The sequence below is a fragment of the Drosophila elegans genome, unplaced genomic scaffold, assembly GCF_018152505.1.
Source record: "Drosophila elegans isolate 14027-0461.03 unplaced genomic scaffold, ASM1815250v1 contig_208, whole genome shotgun sequence".
Lineage (NCBI taxonomy): Eukaryota > Metazoa > Arthropoda > Insecta > Diptera > Drosophilidae > Drosophila > Drosophila elegans.
This window is the reverse complement of record NW_024545578.1, coordinates 18,872,616-18,896,911: the sequence shown is the minus strand read 5'-3', so window position 1 is coordinate 18,896,911 and position 24,296 is coordinate 18,872,616. Positions and strand designations below refer to the sequence as shown.

The following is a 24,296-nucleotide window of genomic DNA, read 5'->3' as shown; positions in this document are numbered from 1 at the left end:
TATTGTCAAACAATTCAAACTATGGTAACTATGGTAATCACCTCAATTATTTGGCTCAGTACGATTATCTACTAAATAACTCAATACGAGAGTTGATGAACTGGGTTAGAGAAAAGTTTCCCACAGTCTGCAATGCTTTATTAGCATACAAATCAAGGTTTGGACTTGGAGCTTATATAAATATGTATTTGAGCTTAAAGAAATATAAAAATTAAAATAACTTCTTAGAGACTACTAAATGATTGCGAATGTATTAACAAAATGCAGTTTTTAAACTAATGCTCTCCATGTAAATTAGTTGTTAATTTCAATGTTATTCCAATGTTTACTCAATAACAAACATTTGTTTTTTAGATTTTGATATGTAAAATCAAGTTGTTGATTGCAACCCTTAATATTTAACAGTGTATTTTCTATACGACTTGTGATGGCAATGCCGTGCTCTTTCTCTCTTTTACTAGCTCTCTTTTCGTCGGCTCTCTCATTAGCAAATAAGGGTTGACTGTCGGTAAATTTCCGTTGTTACTTGCATTTTGCAAGGATATTTAAGAAGGGGAATATTCGAGGATATCCTGGCGGTTACTAAGGCATTAAACATATTTTTTGAACTTCTTTCTGGAAGTTGTTTTGTTTTGTTTTTCTTTTATTATGATTTAAACAAAAGCCGCTAATAAATTGCAACCCTCTCTTGACACTCGGCTCTCCCTCTCTCTCTCTCTCTTTATGGCTGCCCCCAATTTAATTTCTCCCTCTCTTTTATGCTCTCCGGAAATGGCTTTTAATGGTCGCTTTTAGAATGATTTTTAATGTTCACTAAATTGCGTCATAAAACTATTAGAAAAGCATTTTTGCAACAGGCTTTTCTCAGGCTCATTAAAATTGAGTGGGTGGTGGGGAATTCCCCACATTGGGCGCCAATAATTTTTGGGGGCACATTTTCCGCTGCATTTTCCCCCTACACAACTGCATTTTGTGGAGTTTTGCAACCCCCTCCGTGAGAGAGAAAAACAAAGCGAACCGAAAAAAACAACCCGCACTAGAGACATCTGTCTGGAAAACTCTCTCTCTAATTTCTCTCAGCACTCTCTCGTTTTTCTCGAGAGGAGAGAAAAGGAGCCGCTTTGGCTGCCGTCGACGCCTTCAGTAATGGAAATATTTTACCCAGTTCAGTACTCCATTTCAGTCAGTTAGCCGACGTTAGTTTTTCGCAGACGCTTTTCCGCCTAGCAGTATTTTTTAACCAAAAAAAAAATGTCCAAAATTACCTAATTAGTAGGGAAAATCCCAGACTAGTCAAACAAAAATAAATGTATACACAACCAAAAATACATACAAGTGCTGCAGAATTTCGCAAATTTAACAACCATCGCCACGCCCCCCGCCCCTCGCGTACGTGTATGTATTCGGCTGTCTGCCGCCGCTGCCGCAGTCGACGTCGCTGCCACCGCTTTAATATCCCCAAAAACGTCCCTTAAAATCATATAGATATATATTTTTTATATATACATCTACACGCTGGCGATTAAAAATATATTCGCGAAAAAAATACGGACTTCAAAGTGAAATTCGAAATTTCTCACCCTCGTCGACGTATTGATTTTTTTCGTCATCTTCATATTTATCGGTGCCAAAGTGTTTGTATACCGTCCAAAAACATAACACACTCACATACAGGAACCTAGTTCCAAACACCACAACAAAAACAAAAACGATTCCGTTTCACTGAACATTCTGCCTTAACTATATTTACCTAATACATAATTGAAGAGGAGCGGCTAACTAGGGACTTAGTTAGTGGGACTTGGTTAAGTCACCCCCATATCGCCACCCTCCGGAAAATAACAACAAATCAGCAGAATGAGCAGCTACACTGCCGCCCAGTATTACAAGACCACCAATATGATTACCTCCAATGAGATTTACTGGTAAGTTGCTCTTGGCTGTTTGAAATCGTCACTTTGTTTTCTGCCAGTTGGCAAATTAAGTTTCCTCGACCTTATGGGAACATTTTTTGGGACAAAAGTACAAGTTTGAAGTGCTGTAACTCGATTACAACTTCAAGGACGCTAGTGTTAAACGTCTTACAATTGAGTTATAATGATGACCTTAACAATGTCTCTATACCATGTTTTTAACAACCCCTAACTAATATATATATTTATATAAATATAATTTACTCAAAAATGTTGTAGATTTTATTTTTTATGAATACCTTTAATTAATTTAAATATATTGAATAACCTGTGGTGTTTTCATATATACTATCAAAACAAAATTAGAATAAAACATCTTTAAATTAAATATTTTTAGCAAAAATCAATGTTTGTATTTTTCAAAAAAAAAATATAATTATAAACAAATTATGAATCCCTGAAATTTAAATTTAAGGCACACTCAAAGTGTATAAACTTTAAATTTTTAAAAATTCTAATCTTTAAATAAATAAAAAAAATCTTTAGCTTGAGATTTTTTTTTACAAATATTTTTTGCGATTGTCTTTTTTAATCTTTTGTGTTGCAAGTTCAAAATAAATTTGTTGTTAAATAAATTGTGTTACTTAGAATGGTACTACTCCTATACGATAATTGTATTACTACTTTTTCTAGAGTGTATTATCCTTTTTGCACTTGTAAGAGCTCTGTCTGCCCACGGTTTCCCTGTTTGACACCCCCAGATTTTCGCAACTAAAGTGCTAGAGTTCAAGGTTCGATTAGTTTCGTCCGAGGACAATTGTGACGCAATTGCTCTCTCTCAGATGGGAGAAGCAGCAAAATGTAATGGTATTTCGGCAGCTCCGCAGCTCCCAGCCACGCCTCAACCCACGCCCATGAATCCTCCCCCGCCTTTTTTTTCGGCCCCATCAATAGTGCAGTTTTGATGGGCTAATGCCCACACACGATGTTTGCCTCATACTCGAATGGAAAAAAAAAAACCAGCATATCCATGGCTTTGATAACAACAAAAGGTCGAAACCGCCTTCAAACGCCCACATCCACGCCCACATATCTCATCCAAGTTTTCCCAATCGTGGGCGTCTTTCTTTCTCGCTCTCTCCCTTATTCCCTCTCGTTCGCTCACAAAAAGTTGCCCATGAGTCTGTTAATTTGCCGCACTGAAGTATGCAAGTGATTTTCAGACAAACTATCATACATTATATATGAGAAATACCTGCCATGCATGCAGCCATATTTGTGCATATTTTATGATTCTGTTTTAGAGAAAACATTTGCGTTTTAATAAAATAACAAAAAGTTAGAAAAATTGACAACACATCCGAAAAGTATGCAATAAAAGTTGGCAACAAATGCGGTTTAGTTCCACAGTTTGCTGCATAGGTGGCGCATAGTGTTGGTTTTGCATTTCCCCAAGCTGCAAAGTAACAGAAAATGTCTCTACAAATTACTCATTGTAAATAATATTTTAATTAATACTTCTGCCTAATAAAAAAATGCATAACTTGCACCCAAATAAAAGGGGATATATAAACAATATTCGTATAAAGAAAAATACGTTATAGAACATACTCGAAATCGTGCAACCAAAATTATTTTATGCTCAAACAACCTTTCTGGAAAATACCAGAAAATGTATATTTTTTTGTGGCGCAGTCTGTGCAGCACATGAACCTTGAACTCTGGCATTTTTCGTTCAAAGAATACATATATAATGGTTGTATTATGTTGTTTTGCATGGCCAGTGAATAAAAGTGGGTGGTTGGTGTTATGTAGATGGTGGATGGCACGATAAAGCATCAGAACTCCCACGGCGTAGGCACGCTCATGGAAATTCCAGCGATAAACACGTGATTATATGTACATAACAGTCAATAGGTCTCTGCGGCACAGACAACATTATCTAATCCACTGATAGTGCCCTCCAAAGAGAAACAATTGTAGTTAGTGACCAACTGGGTTTACAATATCCGGGATAGCTTTATTACCAAGCAGATAAGTAAGTTGGTACAATTTAGTTCTGGGAAAGGTAGAATACGTTTTTATTAAATCGATTAAAGTGCAAGGCAAGGTAAAAAATTAAATAATCTGTGATCTAACGGCTTTACAAATGTTGGTAAATGTTTTTCCATTTATTTTAGAATTTTTATATCTTTACCAATAAATAAATTATTATTAGGTGCAATCTGAGAAATAAATCTAGTGAATAATAATAATTATTATTTACCCGGACCAATACAAGGTTGTAAAATAAAAAACGCTTTACCCCAATTAATATTTCGTTGTCGAATCTTTTATTTTGCTAATTAATTTAGAAAAACGTAAATAACAAAAAAATTATGATAAAGAAGACATTGTGATTTGTATAGCCATGATTACAGAGGCATAATCTAAAATCTATAAATTCCGTAGCCGTCGGGGGCACAAAATATTCGTCATGTTTATTTATTGTTATAGATTGCACTGCCATACGAATTTTAAATAGTAGCTTTCCTATTTCTCTTCCTGTAAAATATAGATTGTTTTGATGCTTACTCACCAAATTGCATAAGTAAAATAAACATGCAAATACGGCATTGGAACTAGTTTTTTGTGTTGCAGATACATTCAAAGTAGTAACTATGAAAAAAAAATGTAAATTAAAAATAATTGCATTTCTCCCTTTCGGTTTGTTTTGGTTTTCCTTGTAGGCGCGTGTTATTCAATACGAAACCCGGCATTATTCCGATTACTGGATAGCATCTCAACTGTTTGACATTTCCCCTCCACGCGATGGGAAGTGTTTTTTTCCTCTTTCTCGGTTTCCCTGTCTATCTGCTCATTATTCTCATATCTCTTACCCCCGTGCCCCTCATTATCGTCTGGGTTTTGCAACAGACTTTTCCAGTAGTTGAAAGTCGTGGGATTATTTAATGACTTTCTCACTTTTACTGCCTCCATTGTTTGATTGTCACCGAGCTGTGGTCTTAGTGCCCTATTCCGTAAGGTGATTACTTTGGACAGTGATTACTCTGACCACGTGACCCACAGCCCTGACGTTTTCACATTTTCCGACGTTCATTGGACGGCTTAGTTTACTTTGGTCCAGCGCTAATTGAATGACAGACTTTCGTGCATTGATAGGCTTCAAAGAAATGTGGATTTTTACACAGTAAAAATGTTTGTTATTTTTTCTCTCCAATTCAAATGGTTTTCCACGGATGTGAGGGATTTAAGAGTTGAAATTGAATAATGCTTAGGACTTGTAACTTATTCTAAAGTTACAAATTCTTAAAATTTGAAATAAATAAATAAATGTATTGTAAATGAAAACACGCACTATAAAAAGAAGACTGTTTAGTTTAATTTTCGAAGGAATTAACAATTTTGTGTCATTAAATTCTTAAATTTCAAAAGTATAAATATTTCTGCATGTGGATGTGAAATAAAATCGATTACATCCCGCTCCAACTGGATCTTCATCCACTCGTCCCCGTTTGCCATCAGTATTTTGTAGGCTTCTGGGTTTGTAGGCCTAATGCAAAAAAGTAAATAAATTCAGATGAGGTGCTGCATGCCCGAAATCAAAAAGACGGTGAGCATCGCCGCATGAAAGCATCTAAATTAAAGTGCGAAACCAGTTGGGGAAGTTGACGTCATGCCGGTGGGCGGCCGGGGGAGGGGCAATGAATAGGGGGCGGAAGGGGGAGTGGCGAAAAGTTGCCGGTTGCCGGTTGGCACACACACCAACCATCCAAGTTAACCAGTTCTTGCAGCAGTTGCTGTTTCTGACGCTCGTCGTCGTCCTAGTTATGTATGAGCCAAATTTCTTGGAGCCGGCTCTTATTCAGTTGCTACTCGCTTCTTGTATGCTCACCTTCCGCCCCCCCCGTCACGCCCCTATCCACCCAGGCACACCCATTTTATCAGAGAATCCATGCACAATAAGATAAAATGCTTGGATATTAAATACAATTCTTCATTTGAGTTTAAATAGATATCATATTTAAATCATTTAAATTAAATTTCAATATCATATTTAAATCATTTAAATAAAATTTCAATTTCTAAAATTACGTGTAATAGTTAAAAACTACCTTAATTGTATTAAATCATATGCTTTATTAAATACAACCAGAACAATTTGTTTAAACTTTTTCTTACAGCTGATTTTTATAATGTTTACCATATGGAGCTTATAAATCATTTTTTTTTGTCTGTGTAAGCTAAGTCAGAACCAACTGAAAAGTGTTTTTTGTTTTGCTAAGATTTCTCTTGTTGTTGTTTTTTTGGTTTCATTTTGTTGTTTGCTGTTGTTGCCCAAATCAACAGCAATTTCAGACTCGGACGCAAACGCATTGTTGTATTCAGTTGGCTCTGTAATTTGCATTGAATTGAAGCTGACGAAATGCAGCCTGGCAATGCATTTTCTATAGAATTAATCAGACCCTGCAAGGGATTGAAAGTAGCAGTAGTAGCTACCTGGTGAAGTCGAGCGATCAGTGCGAAGCCATTGACCCATGAATCAGATACAATGTGTACATAATTACTTGTTATAGATGTGAGAAATAAGATCTTCGACTGAGGGATTGAGTTATGAGAAATTAACATATCAAATGACCACTTACGTAATTATTGAGAAGTTTAACAACTGATCAAATAACAGCACAAATAACAAACACTTCGGAAAAATACTTCGATTCAGTTTTATTTGCAAGAAAAATATTTGTATGTATAGTTTTACAATCCAAACTAAACTAAAACTCAGCCATCCAAAAAATTAATTTTCTACCTTTTAATTTCGTTTTATTACCCCTACTGACATCTTAATAGACTCATCATAATACAAATTATATAATTACAATCAACCATCCACAACAATTATGAATTCCGTCTTCTACCTGAATTACTCAACACCAGTCTTTTACTATTTCAAGACTCTTTCAAGTTCATTAGCTTCTGTTCAAAAATGGCAACAAGCAATGAAATTAAATAGAATTCAAGAGAATTAGAAGAAAGGCAGCCAAACATTCACCAACCATCCAAAAATAGTAAATGAACAAATGAAATTCGCATAATGATGACCATTTGTGTGAGTTTGGATTATGTAAAGCTCTCGAGATTTGTCTTTCTCCAAGCGATTTCAGCACCAAACAACTTAAGATGAGCCATCACAAGGGCGGGCTGGAGAAGAGTGCGAGAAAACAAAAGAAAAATTGAGAAATTCAATTGGCAGAGAGGCAGACGAAAAGTAATAATAATAAGCTGCTAATCGCTTGTAAACATGAGATTTCCAATGAAAAATTCAAAACGAAAATCAATGGAAACGCCAGGAGAGCGGTAATCATAAGCAGACACCTACACGGAGGAAAATAGGCAATATTGTAATGAAATGAAAGGTTTGCTCTATTGAAATCTTGATTTTATGATGCAAAGTGTAACTATGTCACATAGATACAAAATATCAATAAATAATGTTTACATACAAATAAAAATAGTCAGTCTCATTATTTTAAAATGTAGCTTACCTACCTTTAGCATATCAACCTAAATGTTACCTATTTCTTAGAACTACGATCACACTCTAAAAACAACAGCTTATGAAAATATTGGAGTACATATATCATTATGTTTAAAATTACATTTTATTTTCTTAATAAATAAAATGCAATTATGATATGGAATAATAACAAATAGGCATGTAGATAACATAATATTATTTTCTCTCTGCTGTAGTGGGTGCTGTGAGGGTGGTTGGTTTTTGTGGGCGTGAGATACGTGATTTAGAGCCTAACGAGCACTGCAGAACCCTTGTGGGCGAACTTTCCCAATGTGCCACTTGAGCAGCGAGCGATTCAGCCGCTGCTCGTTGATTGATGAAGGCGCCAGTGGCGGTATGGAAGCAGCTCCACAAAAAAAGCTTAACCACTGGGCTGCCCAGCGAAAGGGGAAGAGGAGGAAGGGGTTGGGTTGGTGGTGCTTCAGAGGGTGGGGGACTTTGTTTTTTTTTTTTTCATTCATGGCCACCACAACAAGTGAAGCGCGGTGGGTAAGGCGAAGTGCAAGTGAAAGTGAAGTCGCTGCGATTCCGATTCCAATGAGTGTACTCATACTCGTACTTGTACTTCATGAAACCACAAAAATTTCCCACTAACATAATTTTGTTGTATCTTTTGTATCGCACAGCAACCCCTTCTCCCTCAGCTGTTGCTCTTTCATGTTTTCTTTCAACATTTTCATTTGTATCTCATCATCCGTCACTGGCTCATCTTCGTGCGCTATACTTTTGATTTAATTGAATGAAAACACACAATTTTATTTTGTTAAAATCGGGCATCGAAGCTTCGTATACTCTTGCAGATCGATTAGATCTTTGGCAGGTGTGATTTAATTGATTTAATTTAACTGGCTTAATAGACATTATTTGTACATTCTGTTAAAATTTTTTTTTTCTTTTAAAGAAACAATTTTATCGCCCTCAAAAAACATTTTGTAGATATAAATAAATTCTATTTTGAATGCTTGTAAATAAATTATGCAGTTAGCAGAAGTGGTTTTATTACGTAACATTATAAAGATTTTATTCGGTTGGTTGGAATTGCTTGGAAGTAATCATTTATAACTGATCTCAATTTCCTAAAATCGAATTATAGGAAAAAATCTGTGAAAGTGAAACTTGTGGAGTGATAGGCTTTAACTTTAAGTACCCCTCGCAAGTGTATAAAGAAATGGCAGCACCAGCAGAAAACCCTAATGACAGGGGCGAGGGAATCTCGAATGTGATGCGATCGTGATCCGATCCCTTGCCCGATATCGGCCCTGTCAGGCTTCATTAGCCGCGCTCCAGAGACTCGGGCGCATTGTCTCGCATTTTGTCTCCCAGCAGCGTTCACTTTCTAATGAGCCCGAAAGCCGGCGATTCAGTAGGCACACTATAGTAGTAGGCAGTAGGTAAGCTGTGTAGCCATGACCGAATGAGCAATTCAATGGCCCCGCCAGCGGCAAGTTGAAGGTAGGAATCGGTTGGCTATACTATATATAGTATATTTGGTGGTTGATTCGGGGGGATCGACGGGGCCCTAAGCTCTCGCAATCGTTTTGCTGGCTTTTCTGTTTTGGGGCGGACTGAAGGTCTGCTGGGTTGTTGTGAATATTGTTTAGGTTCCTCTTTCCCATCTGCCCGCCCTTCGCCTGTTTACAAATTGGGTTCAAAATGCCTAAGGTCAGGCAAGCGAACACAACGGGTGGGAAGTGGGGATTATAGTGGGGGGCAAACGTGGTAATCGCATAGTTAGTAACTACACACGGCAGAGCTTTCGCGATGTTTACTAATGAAATATAAAATGCGTTTCATATGTGAGACACAGTGAGGCAGTGGGGAGTTTGAAGAGTTTTTTGGGAGCGAAATATGGTTATCTTAGAAGTGATTGTATAGTATAATGAAGCTACAAATAGCGGGAATCAGGGCTTTAGAAGGACCTTTTTAATTAATATATTCCTTTAAAAAAATGTCCAAGTTTTTTTTAAATGCATAGTAAATATTTATGACCAATTTAACTTTAAGGTATTAATTCTGAAAAGCTTGATTGTGGTTATAATTACTATGATGGTAAATTAAATAATTTTCTCTAAATATTTCCCTGGTATGCCCCATTGTTACCAAAAGAGACTTCACAAAGAAAATAAACTACCTTCTAATTAAAGATTCCTTCTACCTTGAATTCTTGTAGCAATTGCAACCCCTGCTGATGGCTTAAGACTAATTAAAATACCTTCGCCAACCCTCGCCGCTCTGGACTTTTGTTGTTTCTTGGGGGCTGTCATCATCGTTGACGGCTGTTTATTGTTTCATAACAGCTGAGACTCGGCCCAGACAAGTATGGCAAATGGGTTTGTGTACCTTGTACCTAATGCGTTAATATCAGCTAGCTTTGGGACTGAAAGGCTCGATGAAGGGGGCTGTACAGGGAACAACTGTGGCAAAAGTTTTGGTTTTATGTGTGCATATGTTTTCGACTTGAGTTTTAACGATGCCGCAGCTATGACAGCGTCCGCAGTACAGAGAGATAAAAACGAGGTCATTTTTGTTTTGATGTAATCAGATAAATATTGGATTTCAAGTTGCTAGCACTCCTCTTTCGAATATGATGAAACTTAAATTTGTTTCTTCATGTTTGAAGTTAACACACATCTATGTCTTTAAAAATAAAATATATTGTATCTTGACATTTTAGTCTTCTTAGATAAACCCAAATAATGGCTTTAACCGTAAGATGATTTCTAGTTTATCTAGGGAACTGTTATATACGATGAAAAGTAATATTTTTAATGCGGTTCCTCATTTGAAAATAAAAAATATTAAGTTTTGTTGGGTTATAAGAAAATGCAGTATATTTGCTTTATTTTGAATGGAAAATATTGATATGTTTTAAAATCAAGTTTTTGTTTTCAAATAAAGAATATCAAACATTTCTAATATCTAATAATATTTCTAATATTGAATATTTAAAATATCTAATATTTTTCTAGTTTCTTTAAACAAAAGCCTCAAAGATGGTCATTAATATCATATGACAATTGTTTTCTGTGCATCAGCAGGTTTCAATGAAAAGTCAAAACAGGCCGCAGGTCCGGATATAAATGGTTTGTTGTCTGAAACACACACACGGACACTCGGATACTCGAATACTCGAATACTCGAATACTCAGTTAGCCATATAGTCATCCAGTCATCGGGCTTAACGCTTGGCTCAGCCGCTGAGCGAGCGGATCGCAGTGAAGCCAGTGAGGCATTACGCTGCCCATTTTGTTAGCGGGCCGCCGCAAGCGACTAACTACCAGAGACCAACTACCAAGTGAACTACCAGGCCGTAATGCCGCACACTCGTGCACATGCCTCTCCATATGGCACATACGGACGTCAGCAGCAACAACAACGATAAAAACAATATAAACGAAGTAAAAAAAAAAAACAAAAAAAAAACATTGCCAGTAAAGCGCCCCCGCTCGCCCTTCAGTGCTCGTTTAGTGCGGTTCGCTCGGTTCGTGAGTCACCTGAGCGTAACGTAAGCCCAGCTTATTGTTCGACTACGAGCGCAGCCACAATCGAAGTACCCTCGAGAGGGGGTATTACTATTTCTTGGCACGTTCCGGGGATGCATTCTCAAAATCAATTAGGTTTTTCAGCCCCTCTATAGATGTGTATCTTAACAAACGTTCCAAAAATGTGTGTCGTGAGGATCACAAACTACCTTATCATTGCAAATTATTTATGTCAAGAAGGTCCACAAAATATGACCACTTTTAAAATGGAAGATAACTATAATTATCCATAAGTTTTGCTGAAAAATCATACTTTATCATACTTTAAGGTAATTTGTGAACTTATGGTGATAAGCTCACCAAATTTTTGGGTACAATAGTTTAAGCATTTTTTAAGGAAATGGATATTTGGGCCAAGATAATAAGGTCGAGAGATATGTTGCAAACTGGGGACTGATCATGCTTATAGGGTACAAACTTTTTCGTTCTTTTTACCTGAAGACTATCTTTCATGTTTTGTTTTTGACATAGCACACGCTTTTTTCTCTCTCTCTCTATTTTCCTCTCTCCCACTCTTGCTCACCTGCAAGCTTAAGCAGCTGTTTTTTCCGCTCTGCGAGAGCCGAGCTTTCCGCTCTTTGTATTTATTCCAATTTTGAGTTTTGAGTTTGGCTTGGGAGAGGAACTGTGTGTGTGATATTTGGTAGTTTGCATACAAATTTACACCTCTTAACGACTGTTTGTCGATTTATGTGTGCGTATTTTTTTCGGATCTGTTTTGCAATTACCCAATTTAACAATGGAGTCAAGTGGGAAAAACACACCACTCAGCTTCCCTCTTTGAAAACTTTGAAAACTTTTTAATCTGCAACGAGTTCGTTTTCGTTCGCTTTAAAATGCAAATAATGAGGATAATTGAGCGTTTTACTTTCTAGTAGCTGCTGCACTTTAACGGTGGGTTATATGGCGGGTTATACGGTGGGTTATATAATGACAATTAGACCCACTGTGACAGCACACGTCAACGCTTATAAATAAGCGAGAGCAAGTTGCAGGTAAATGCACAGGTGTGCGCGGTACTAAAATACATTTGTAGATAAAAAAAGTTGTTCTCTGATTTTGTAGTGCTTTAACAAAAAACTTTATGTAAAAAAACCTTTTTTCTAAATTTTTTTTATTTTTAATCTATTTTACCTTTTAACATTTTTGTTCCCAACCTGATACTTATTGATTTTAAGGTTTTCGCTTGCTCGAGTGGAAAATAAATTAAAACGTCTTATCAAATAAAAAAAACACCACAGTTCCATTCGTAAAAAAACAGAAAAGTCTAAGTACTCTTTTATGGAAGTAAAAATAAGAACCGGCAGGTAATTAAATATGTGGTTAAGGGATCAAGTTTTGTGTTATTATGTTAGGTTTTGATCTTTGAAACAGATCAAGTGGAAAATAAACGCTTAGTACCTTTGGCAGTAAAAATGACAACAACTTTAGCCAGCGTTTTTAAGTGGCCCACAAACTTGGCCAATAGGCAACAACAAATACAGCACCAAGCTGTCTCACCCATACAGCTGCACTCTCTCCCACTCTCTCTCTCTCTCTCTATTCCAAAAACCCACTCTCCAGTTGGAATTCTCGCAGCCGCGTAGTGCCTCATTTTCTTTCCAAGCTTCGTGGAGGTAGCACACGCGTCGCCCGTTCGCTCTTCGTTGCTTTTTCGCAGGCTACACCTTTCGCAGTCGCAGCTTGCAGCGCTGCCCGCGTCGCAGTCGTCGATCGTGTGTGTTTCAATATATTCCAAATATATTGTTTAATTAACCCTTTTTCGGCCAACGAATAATCACCACAAAATACATATTTCGAAATTGAATTTTTTATGAATTCAATGCAAATTGCAAAGTGTGTGTGTGAGTGCTAAATGAAAAGAAAACAAAAGGTTTTAAAAAAATCACCATAAATTGCCAAATTTCCTTCACGCACCAACTTTTTGTTGTTGGTTTTTCGAGTTGCTATTTGTTTATTAATTTGACATCGTTGTGTCACCGCCATGCCACAAAAATAAATCAAATAAACACAATAAAACAAAACGGAAACCAGCCACAATTTTTGATGTAAAAAATAAAATATAATTAAAGAGAAAATCGCCTTTCTCCCAGCGTCGAGTGTAGCACAAAAACAATAGTGCCGCAACAGCAACAACAATAAAACAGTAGCGGGTGCGAAAGAGAGAGGGATAGATGGGTGGAAAGAGCGGGATCCACGGCCACTGCCCCGTTACGTTTCGGCAAACACACAAAAAAATAAAAAAAAAACGAGAAAAAAGCAACACATAAATCGCGTGTGTTTTATGTATTTTCGAGTGTGGATCCAACTGGAAATTTCTATTATTTTGTAATTGAATTTGTAGCTAGTACTCAGAGCTGTTTTTCAAAGTCGAAAATTTGAGATACTCCTTTGAAAATTTTCTGTTCGTATTGACCGCGAAAAAAGCTGAATCACTCACTGATTTAGCATAAGGCCAGCTGAAAAGGGGTTTAATTTTTGAATCACCTTTTGTTGCCACTTAAAATGCAACTCTCGTGAGCACTTCCAGTGACTTAAATGGTTCATAAAGATCTTTTAAAAGCATTTAGAACTTCTCATCGTGGTTCACTTCACATTTAAAGAACAACGAAAATTGTACAAATCAAAACATTTCTGATTTGATCTTTACTTATAAATTACTGTTTTTGTAAGTGTTATTTTTCAAATCAACGATTCATTAAAATACAGTATTTTTATTTTTCAATTCAATTAATTTGATTCATATATGTTTTATATTATAAAACATTTGTTTTTGAACGGTATTTGGTGCTTTATTTTTAATCAGCTGATCGGAGAGGTAAACAAAGCTTGGAAAGACAAAAGCCGTTGATCCAAAAAAATTGAATCAATCTTTGAGCTCTCTTCTTTGCTCACTCTCTTCTCCCGTTAAAAAAGTAATGCATTTTCCAGTGCGTTTTCGCTGCTTTTGGATTTTTAAATCATTTTGCTTTTGGTTTGAGTTTGCTGTATGACTCTTGCTCTTTGGCTGCAGTTGTTGGCTTTTTGTTTTGCCTTTCGGTCAGGCTTGTATAATCGCTTGCCACCCAATTACGCTGCGTCGCCGCATCGATGTTTGTTGCATATTGTGTTTCCACTTCCTCTTCCGCTGGGAGAGAAATCGAAGAGCGAAGAGAGACTGGAACGAGTGAGTGGTAGTGCTTTTCTTGTGACTAATGACACGAAAGTGAATAAAAAGCATTGAGCACGAGCTGTCCTCCTCCTCTTCTTCCGCTCCCCCACCCCCTATACTTCCCCCTAGCCCAACCCTTAGCACTGAAAAAAAAAAACGATTTTACAAAACCTGATCAAAAATTTTGTTTTCAGTATTACTCTTTATAACAAATTAAAAAATAGAAATATTTTATTTTAAAAATATTGTATTTTCCACTTTAAAGAAACTTTCGAATATTTAAGAAAATTCAACTTTTATTTAGTTAAAACTCTTTAAATGAAAAAAAGGATATTTATGTCGTGGGCAGAATAAATGTTTAAATGTTTAAATGTTTAATGTTGAACTTGGAAATTCTCAGAATTAGTGTTTTCCTCTGTGCATTAAACAAACTCTAAGCTCGTTTCCGAGTATTTGTGTGCGAGGGAAAGAGCGTACCACAAATAATTATAAATTAAATAATTATACAATACAAGCAAGAAAACAGCTTTGCAACTGATTGTGGCTGACGTCGCTGCTGTTGCTGCTCGTGCAGTGGAACACCTGTAAAACAAAGGCAGCTCAATAGCTCTATCTGCAGCGGCAACAAAAGCTGCAACTATAGCAGCTGTAGCCAGCCTTAGCCGAAGCTAGAGCTGTCGTGCTCTAGAGCGGATGCAGCTTTAGACACAGCCAGCAGAGCCCCAAAGCTCTGTCCATATACTATATACTTTACAGTGATCGCCCTCAAAACACATCTTGGGAAAACAATTAAAATTAATAGCGACAATAAACCAAATCAGTCGAAAGACAGTGGTTTTCTTTATTAGGTTTTATTGATCTACGAGACAGAAAATACGACAATGATCATATTGGCATCTAAATTATGGAAACCATTTTTGAAGTACACCCTTTTCAAATTGAGTTAAATTAAATCGGAATAAGTTAGGAAAAAAAGATAGCAAATTACAACAATATGTATTTCTAGAAATATAAAAGAACTGCATAGGAAAAACGCAGTGTAATTATAAAAGCATTACATATTCCATTTAGTTTTTGCTTATTCAAAGTAGAACAAGATTTCCGAAAGGTCATAACTTTGCAAGCACAATTATTTGAATAAAAATTACCCTAATCCTCTAATTAGCTAGCGAACACTGTAATTTAGAGTGAACTAGAAATACAACTGAGTTTTTTTTTTTTTTAAACTTTAAAACAACGAAAAACTTGTTTGACAAAATTGCAATTACAAACAAAAGTTTCTCAGAAACGAACGAAACACACGAAAAAAAGGGGAAAACAAGTTTGAACTGTTCTAGTCACAGCAACACAGCAGCAGAAACAACTAGAAAAGCCACAAACACTAATAGTTGCTAAATAATACAAATATTCAGCTTTTAGCATTCAGTTGTTCTTTTTGTGCGCTTGTGATTTCGTATATTTTTGTATTTTGTGAGTGGGCCCCGGCAGCATTCTAAGCGATTGTGATTGAGAACTCCCCTGAAGCGTTTATATATTGGCAGTAGGCGACTTGTTTTGGCCAATAATTCCATGACTTGTTCCAAGGCTGGGCTCCAGTCGTGAGATTATCGCCTGGTCGCAGCGAAATTCGTTTGTTTGAACAGCTTTTTACTCGATTCGTTCGGTTCTTATAGATGGTATATGTATAGCGTACATATAGTATGACGAAACAAAAACCAGAGACAGTGGCAAGTGTTGTCACAATTGTAACAGAGATGTCTCGGGATCGTTTTCAAGCTCTTGAGCCACTCGAAAAAGGTTCTTGAACTTTACGACAAAATATATACATAAAAAATAAAACACGAAAGAAAGTGTGGGGGTTTTTTTTTTTGCCGCGATTTCCATACATACATATTTATAGCCATATAGAGATCTTGATCTTGGGACAATAACACTTTTTGTATATTTCCCTTTCTATTCATTGTTTTCATTACGATTTCTCACGCACTTCGCACATAAATTTTCATATGATTTACGATCACGCGGCCTTTTGGGCTTTGTTTGCAAAGTGGATCAGGTCAGTAGATTGCTAATCATCTAATCAGATCACCCACGATCGTTCCTGAAAAAAATAAACCTAGGCCCACTGCCAGATCGCACTTTCCCAAGGCACGTTTTCGAGGCCTCATGTCTGGATCATTTCGGAATATATCGGATTATTCACACATGCACTTGTCTGTGTTGGTGCCAAATCGATTTTGTTATGCCCGCTGTCTGCGTGTCTGACATATTCAATTTGAATATTGTTTATTCGCCAGTCCCGCTTCCACTCTCTCTGGCCTGCTGTTTCGCTTTTTTCTAGTCTGCAGTTGACAACTTGCGACTTTTACTTGCGATCGACGATCAACGATCAACAATCGACGCTGACCCAAAAAGCGGAACAGCCGCAAAGCTGATTGAATGCGATGGCAAACTGCGAACTGCGACTCTCTCGGTGCGGCTTTAATAAATAAAAGCAATTCTGTTTTGCAAGTGTCATTCTGCACCCAGTGAGTTCACCCAAAAGTGGGGTATAATGGGCTGGAATCTAACATAATTCTATGACCACTGAAAAAGTCTAAACCAATTTCAATAAATGTGATTTAACACAATTTTAAAAGGATTGTAGCACTTTCAAAAAACAAATGTTAATTTGCTTAAATCACTTGTTTCAATGATTTATGTTGCTAAAGTAACTGGAGTATCTAATGATAGATATTCACAAACATTAAACCATTTAAATTGCTGACTCAGTTGGAATTTCAAATTGCTTCCAATTAAACTGTTTCGACAGCTAACTTAAATCCACAACGTCCCATATATGTCAACTTAATTAATTCCATAACTATCCTTATTTGACATGTGATTCATGTGAAAAAGGTGAATCAGTGCAGATGAAAAACGTAGATGGAGTGCTTAAAAATAATACTAAGAACAATTGTATGACAGAACTCCCATAAATGTGTACTTAATCAAGAGGTATTATTTTAATACCAAGATTGGTTATATTGGGTATACAGAAGTCTATAATATTGTAAAAACTATACCATAATCTATGAACACTTCAGTGCTCTCTCTTTCGCATCGTCTGCCTTACTGGCTTTCTAACCCCGAAACAATTGCCAGTCATAAACTGTGTATTCTATGAATTGTTTTTATGACAACCGCGTTTTGAAGGGCACTCTCCATCGTTGACGTTCCGAAACGCTCCGGTCTCAACGGGTCGTATACGCAATACGTGAACAATAAATGTGGCTTTGCTAAAGGAAATGTCACCGTGAACAAATTGCAATTATTATCGGACTAAATGCTTTATCTTAGGCTCCGACGCTGAATCGAAATTGTGAAAATAAAAAAAAAATCGAACTAAAAAAGAAGAATGTAGCCGCGCAAAGCGACACACATGAAATTCCCAAACTAAACCAAAGATAAAATGGCAAAGAACGATGCGAAGAAGCAGATCGTAAATAAATTAATAAACCACATCAAAAAAAAAAACAACGAAACGACAACAAAACAAATCAATTTGCAAATGAATAAACGAAAGTAACTAAACAAAGCGAAGAATAGCTAACACAAAGGGGGAAATTCCAATAATAATAATACAAAATACAATTGCATGACGACGGTGAAGGCGAAAGTAACCGCCGTCTCAAGCTGACCCTCTTCACCCCCGAATCGCATGAAGAATACCAGAAACCATCATGTCCAGGTGTGAGAACCACAAGTCCCGTCGCCAGCAGCTGCCCGTTCCAGCACCCCTCTCCTCCTCCTCCTCGTCCCGCTCGCAAGGCCACCACATCCACTCCAGCCACTCGGATCTGGGCGGCAGTGAGTCCTTCCTGCAGTATTGCAGCGATAGCGAAAAGAGGCCACCGCCCATTGTGGTGGTGGTGGGCGATGGGCGGAGCCGGGTGCGGCGGGTGGTGCGCACAGCCACGAGGCACGTCACTGTGGTCAGTCTGTCCACCCGGCACAAGGAGACTCAGACGCACACCTCGCACCATGTGACGGCTGTCAGGTAAGCATGCGCCACCCCGCGATCCACAGCACAGCACAGACCGCTGATCCAGCTGTGCAAAGCACTCAAAAAAAAAGTATATGAAAAGTATACATCAAAACTTTTTGCAAATTATATAATGTTATTCAAATATATCTAGACCTTGACATAAATCGAAAAGATGTCATATGTAAACAGGTTTATTGCCATTACGATTTGAATGTTTCCATTGGGCACATTTATTTATCACGGTATCAGGATATTCCTTTTATAATATATATATTTACCAAAATAAATAATAAAAAATGTCACTAATAAATAATAGTTTAAAAACAGTTGAATTAACCTGAAAATGTTGCTTATCCACATTAAAAACTTTGGGGTTTCTTTCGAATGTTATGGTTATTATTTTATTAGATTTTAAAATTATTATTATAAAATTATTATGGTAAACTTAAAATGATTAGGTTTATTGTGTTCATCATAAACTTATAAAATCATAGATATTTTAAATACAAATAATAATTATTTTGAGTGCAGTTGCTTATCGCACTCATTCGTTATTATCAGTTATCTTTATGGTGGGTCCCCGACATTGTTCTTGGGCAGCCGTTTTGTGAGCTGACTATTCTTGGCCAGCCAGAAAGTATCGACCGAGATAAACCCACTTACTTATTTATTAATACGCACGGTATCAGAGTGTACTGTAAATATTTATTGCTGGATGCTTAAGTCTTGGAATTTTCTTGAATTCTTTAAAATCAATTTACACCCACTACCATTTAATAGGAACTTAATAAATAAATATTGAAATAAACAAAGAGTGAGTTGCTAAGTCTTGATATGAAATGCTCAAATATATTTCATTACATTTCCGTTTAAAAAAAAAAAGAAAAATTCAACAAATTAGAAAAAAGTGAAGTTTGGTTTGAAACTTGAATAAATGTGTGGATTCCATTTGGATCAAGATAAAATTATTATTTACGAGGCAGAAATTGTTGCATACCTTCAGGGTTAAAAGATCAGGTGATGAAGTAAATGTAAAATACATAAAATCCACAAGTAAAACATAATATACAGTAGTTTAAAAACAAAAAATTAAATAATATAGTTCACTTAAAATGTGTTAGTAGAGTAAACTTGTTAAAAATAACAAAGTTTTGTAAACTACATGAAGTGAATTAAAAATGTAAAAAAATAAGAACCAGTTTGAACTAAATACAGGCATCAACTCTTCCAAAAATCTGTCGGCTTCATTTGTCAAAATTTCTACAAAATTTTTTCCACTACCTATTAGCATTGAGAGAAAGAACTAGCAAAGCCGAAATGGAATCACCAATAATACACAACCTAAAAAAGGCTGAAGAATTCAAGCAGTTTGATGTGACATACTTTCTGATTATCTACGCTTGCGTTGTCCTAATGGTCCTGGGCGTTCCTTTGGCTATATTATTGCAAAGCAAGGATTCGCCAAACGAGAGGAATCGTTATCAATTGGAGGCCAATCGATCGCGTGATGATCAGCGGAGGGTAGGAGAAGCCCGGCGTCGAATTTTGGATTCAAATGCCTAAATAAGCTTTTAATATTGATGTTGTTGGTATTCATGGAAATACATTGATTGGAAGGCACAGCGGTCTGTTTGTAGTTTCTTTCCCAGTCACCAACCCCAACCCCAAATGTCTGGCCCGCTTGTGGCACACTCCATAGACGTTAAGCCCCCTTTCAAAATGCACATAAAGAACCCGAGAAATCTAATGTAAAATCAATAATAATTACGCCGAGTAGGCCATCGGCGGTTGTGTCACGTCAACCGACTTGGACACTTGTTGCATACGAAAACAGGAGGAAGTCCGCTGCAGTTTTGGCTCGCGAGCGTCGACGTCTAAGTGTCAGCTGAGATACAAGATACCAGATACTAAAATACTCAGATACACAGATAAACAGATACTTGCCTGCTGGGTTGGTGGTCAAACAGACGGACGAACTCAGCTCCAACATGTGCAGCGTGCAACGTGCAACGGCAAACAATTAGGGCGACGTGTGGCAGATGTTTTTCCTGTTCGCAAGCAGGACTCTTAAAAAATCAGAGGGATGTGCGGAGAAGTGGCTACAATAACAATAACAAGCCAGTTCACCAGGCAAAACTACCTGCCGTCGTTGTTGTCCTTTCACAAACTGAAAATAAAATAAAAACCCATACAATGCCCAGCCAGGTGCAGCTGGAAAACTGGCGAAAAGAGTGGAATGAAGGTAGACAGCAAGGATGCCCCTTTCAATTTTCTGTTTTCGTTATCCTTCGGCAATCCTGCTGATCCTGTTTTTGTCCGACTCCTGCTAGGTGCAAATATGCAGCTGCCCTCGAGTTTTTAATGTCGATCTTTTGGCTTGGTCCCGCTGCGAGAAGATTTCTGGTAGTCATTCGTATTGCATACGTAGATAATGAATTATCTGAGGTTTTCTAGCAAATCGAATTATGATTTCAGGGTAATCTATCTAGTCTTTTAGCTAAGGGTAAATCAATTAAGTGTTTAGGTGCATAGATTAACGGGAGAGTTACGTTCTATGTCGTAACAAATCTGTGTAAAATCATGTACACATTTCCCAATATATAAATTAATATAAATTGTAATTACTGATAAATGCAATTACTATATAAATGCATACTAAAAAATTGTTAATGTTTTATAAGTGAAGTCTCAAGTTTCCTTAGTAAATCAAAATCCTCAATATAAAAAATCCCTAGGCTTCTATCTTTTATTTTTAGACAGATCCTTAGTGATTTCACCTTTTGATTTTTCTGCAAAGCATCCTTACAAAATCCTTCAGCATTGATATATCACTGCCAAAAATCTCCTTTATTATCTCCCCAATTGTTGCTTCAATCCAATGGCATCGAAGGTCCCTGTGCCGATCAATAAGTTTGTCATCGTGGGCTAATCATTTCCTTCACTTTCCTTGCAACATATAGTAGTGCTCCTTTTCCCTCTCATTCTCTCTACCTGTCCTTCTATCTCCTTTCAATAATGGATCCTTTTACGCTTAGAATTTCTATATATTTTTTCCGCTTTCTTTGTGTTAGGGGTAGTACTATCCCATACAATTGTTCTTTTTTGGGTAACCCGACGAGGGCATAACAAAACAGATGCATTTCGTGTGGGATTCTTTTTATATGAGTGTGTGTGTGTATGTGTGTAGGTGTAGGATGATCACTCACACGTACACTAATTTAATGAGCCATGCGAAACACGTTTTCAGAGGAAGTGAGATGGGTAGAGAGTGTGAAAGAGCAAGAGAGAGAGAGAGAGAGAGGGGCCGCCGACGCGCTTGCGCAGTTTGGTTCTTCCTGAAATACCCGCTTCATTTTGTTAAGCGTTCGTCGAGCGCTCGGTTTAGTTCAAACGCGAACATCACCGGGATCGGACGTTACCCTGGCCCCAATATATATATATACCACCTATATAGTTCCCTTCCGCCGGTTTTTAGTGCTTCCTCTGTCGCCTCTTCCCAACCGACCGACATTCAATTTGAATATCATTGTCAAGCGGTCGCGAATCGCGTATTAATTAACAACAATCTATCGACGATCTTGTGATTCTCTCAATCTATAACTGTGCCCAAATGTGTCTCTAAAAAGACCACCACACCACCACCGCCTTAGTGCATAAATCTTCAGCGTTTTGTGATATTTATTTTTTGTGCACCATGATCATTTGCATATCGGGTTTTATAATTGGCGAAAGGTAGGAACCCATGGCCTGACCCAGAAAACGAAAGTTCTCCTATCTTATACTTTAGATATGAAAACAAAAAGGCTTGGTTTTGTTATCGAATTTGGAAATTCCAAAGAGAAGCCATTATTTATATGGAATTTAGGCTGCCTGGATTATGTATTTTAAATTATTGTAATGCGTTTATATCAAAAACATTATTATTCATTGTAGATTCCAATTTTGATATCTAATCCAGATATAATTTTGTATTTTTAGGGCACTTCATGCATTAAATATTAAACATCTTCTTGTTCAGTATGACTTTAAGTACTTTAAATAGAATTAATAATTATTATTATATTCATTTTCATTGATTTGAACAAAAGCATGGAGTCATATGGTTTAAATTAAATACCAATCATTGATAATTCAAGAGCCACACTTCTTTGATAAGCGATTTTGATAAAGAAATCTTGTGAAAGTTATATTATTTATATGTAGTTATATATTGTCTCGAGGGTAGGAAGCGAGTGCTTCACCTGTTTAGTAGTCTCTTGAGCCATACTGATAGAACCACTTGATTAACCAGCAAATTCTTTCCCTCTTTCACTTTCAGCTTTCCCCAAAAGAGCCTCGAGCGGAGCGGCTCCACCCAGTATGAACTGGCTGGAGCGCAACAGCCGGGATCTGCCAATGCCTCCTCCTGCACAGATAGTGGCAGTGTCGGCGGCTATGTCTACCTGCAGAATCACTATGCACCCGGCGCCCACAGCAACTCGGCCGCCATCAACTATCCTGCGCAACAGCATCCCCAGATGGTCTACCAAATCCAGCAGTATCCCACGTGCCATCAGCAGCAGCAGCAGCAACAGCAACAGCAGCAGCACCTCCAGCAGCAGCAACAGCAACACATGCATCAGACCAGCGCAGGTCACTACATGCAGGTGACGGCGACGGGTGGCCAATACCACCACCATCACATGCTCCATGGCCATGGGCATCATGTCCACCATCATGGCCACGGCGGGGCGGTGGTCATCGCCGGCAGCGGTGTGGGCACTGGCCTGGGATCCGGAGCCACCAGTGTGATCATGCAGCACCACCAACAGCAGCAGCAGCAGCAGCAACAGAATATGCACAAGAAGAACTCCATCCGGAATGGCGGGGATGTCCTCAAGCGAGGGCGAGCTCAGTCAGCGTAAGTACTGCCTCCAGGGGATGTTGACACTAGAATGGGAAACGAGGGGAGCTATCTGGCTATTAGGAGCAGCAATAAATGTGTGTTCTACAGGGGGAATATGGAATATTTCCGGGAAACAATCGTTATCAAAATGTATAATTAGGAGGGAGAATAGAAAAAGTTTTATCAAAATGTGTAAGATTATGAGCGGCATCGTTAGGATAAAGTGTAACGAAGAACAGATGGTTTTCAAAGTTATTAAATACATATATCCTAGTATTTAGGTAGCCTCTATAAATAGTTCATTGTTAGCTAGACTTTTATTTAAAAACATTGGGCTTTAAATCTAGCAACTAAAGTACGTAAGTTCCAATAATAGTGCTATAAATATAAAATGATTAAGCAATCGCAGTACTAGGATTGTTATGATATAACAATAATAATATTCTGGAACTGTCTTTAAAGTTGATAAGCTATTTCAATTCAATTAATTTTATCGAAGATGTGCGTTTATCAGTTCTTAGGGATACTTCTAAAAAATCAGCAATAAATTATTCACAGTCATGCGGCTATCATCTATAGAAAAATTCGTAAGATTAAGATACACTTTATCTGGAGAATGTGCTGTATATATAAACAAAAAACGTATGACAATGCTTAGTTCTAATTTCTGTATTTAAATATGCTTAGCAATGAACATAGAACTCAGACAGTTTTTGGTGAAAATTAATTGCCTACTTGGGGCATTTCGCCATTTCTTGTTTAAACAATCCATCAAGCTGAAGGGTAGCAACAGAAGCTCATCGCTTATCTAATTAGTTATTTGTAAAAGTAAAAGTGTGCCTTGTGCATTGACCATTCATTCAGCTAAATGAGTTTGCACTTTGCCCGCTCGTTGAGCATTTGAATAATAATCATCAGGGATATACAGGTGGTATCTTAGATTAGGCGCTGTCTCATGATAGTGGCGTCCAGGCAAATATTTGCTCCACTGCAGTATATCATCAGATGAGTGGGGGACCTTAATGCAGCTGGCTTTCCGAATTTCATGCAGGCAGAACCATGAGTTTGCGAATCGGGGAATGCCCCAAAGTAGTTTTTTTCCCTCCACTTTAATAGCTACTTTATAAGGGCCATGTTGACTAATTCGAACTGTCTGCAGATGGAGTATCGATTGAAATTACCAATTGCTTGTGGCGCGAG

At 37.4% G+C, this 24,296-nt stretch overlaps 2 protein-coding genes across 6 annotated transcripts in view; both read left to right on the top strand.

Annotated features, from left to right (window-relative positions):
- Positions 1-24,296, top strand: part of LOC108142361 (IQ motif and SEC7 domain-containing protein 1) — a 42,524-nt gene that overhangs the window by 13,588 nt on the left and 4,640 nt on the right. The window contains exons 1-3 of one of the 5 annotated variants that reach the window (XM_017266163.2): positions 12,628-12,877; positions 17,524-18,223; positions 22,530-23,111. In XM_017266163.2, the coding sequence (XP_017121652.1) occupies positions 17,907-18,223; positions 22,530-23,111 (899 nt within the window). In that variant the 5' untranslated portion in view covers positions 12,628-12,877; positions 17,524-17,906. Of the gene's footprint in view, positions 1-1,163; positions 1,926-12,627; positions 12,878-14,542; positions 18,224-21,742; positions 21,944-22,529; positions 23,112-24,296 lie in introns of those variants that run through there. The other 4 variants (XM_017266166.2, XM_017266165.2, XM_017266167.2 and 1 more) reach the window with 4 other exon arrangements.
- LOC108142362 lies at positions 18,231-20,411 on the top strand. The gene has a single exon (XM_017266168.2). It carries the CDS (start codon positions 19,529-19,531, stop codon positions 19,772-19,774), a length of 246 nt encoding a protein of 81 aa, XP_017121657.1. The 5' UTR covers positions 18,231-19,528; the 3' UTR covers positions 19,775-20,411.

Bases quoted from the DNA above. Each gene is read 5' to 3' on its own strand.
- LOC108142362 (XM_017266168.2), top strand. From the start codon at position 19,529: ATGGAATCACCAATAATACACAACCTAAAAAAGGCTGAAGAATTCAAG.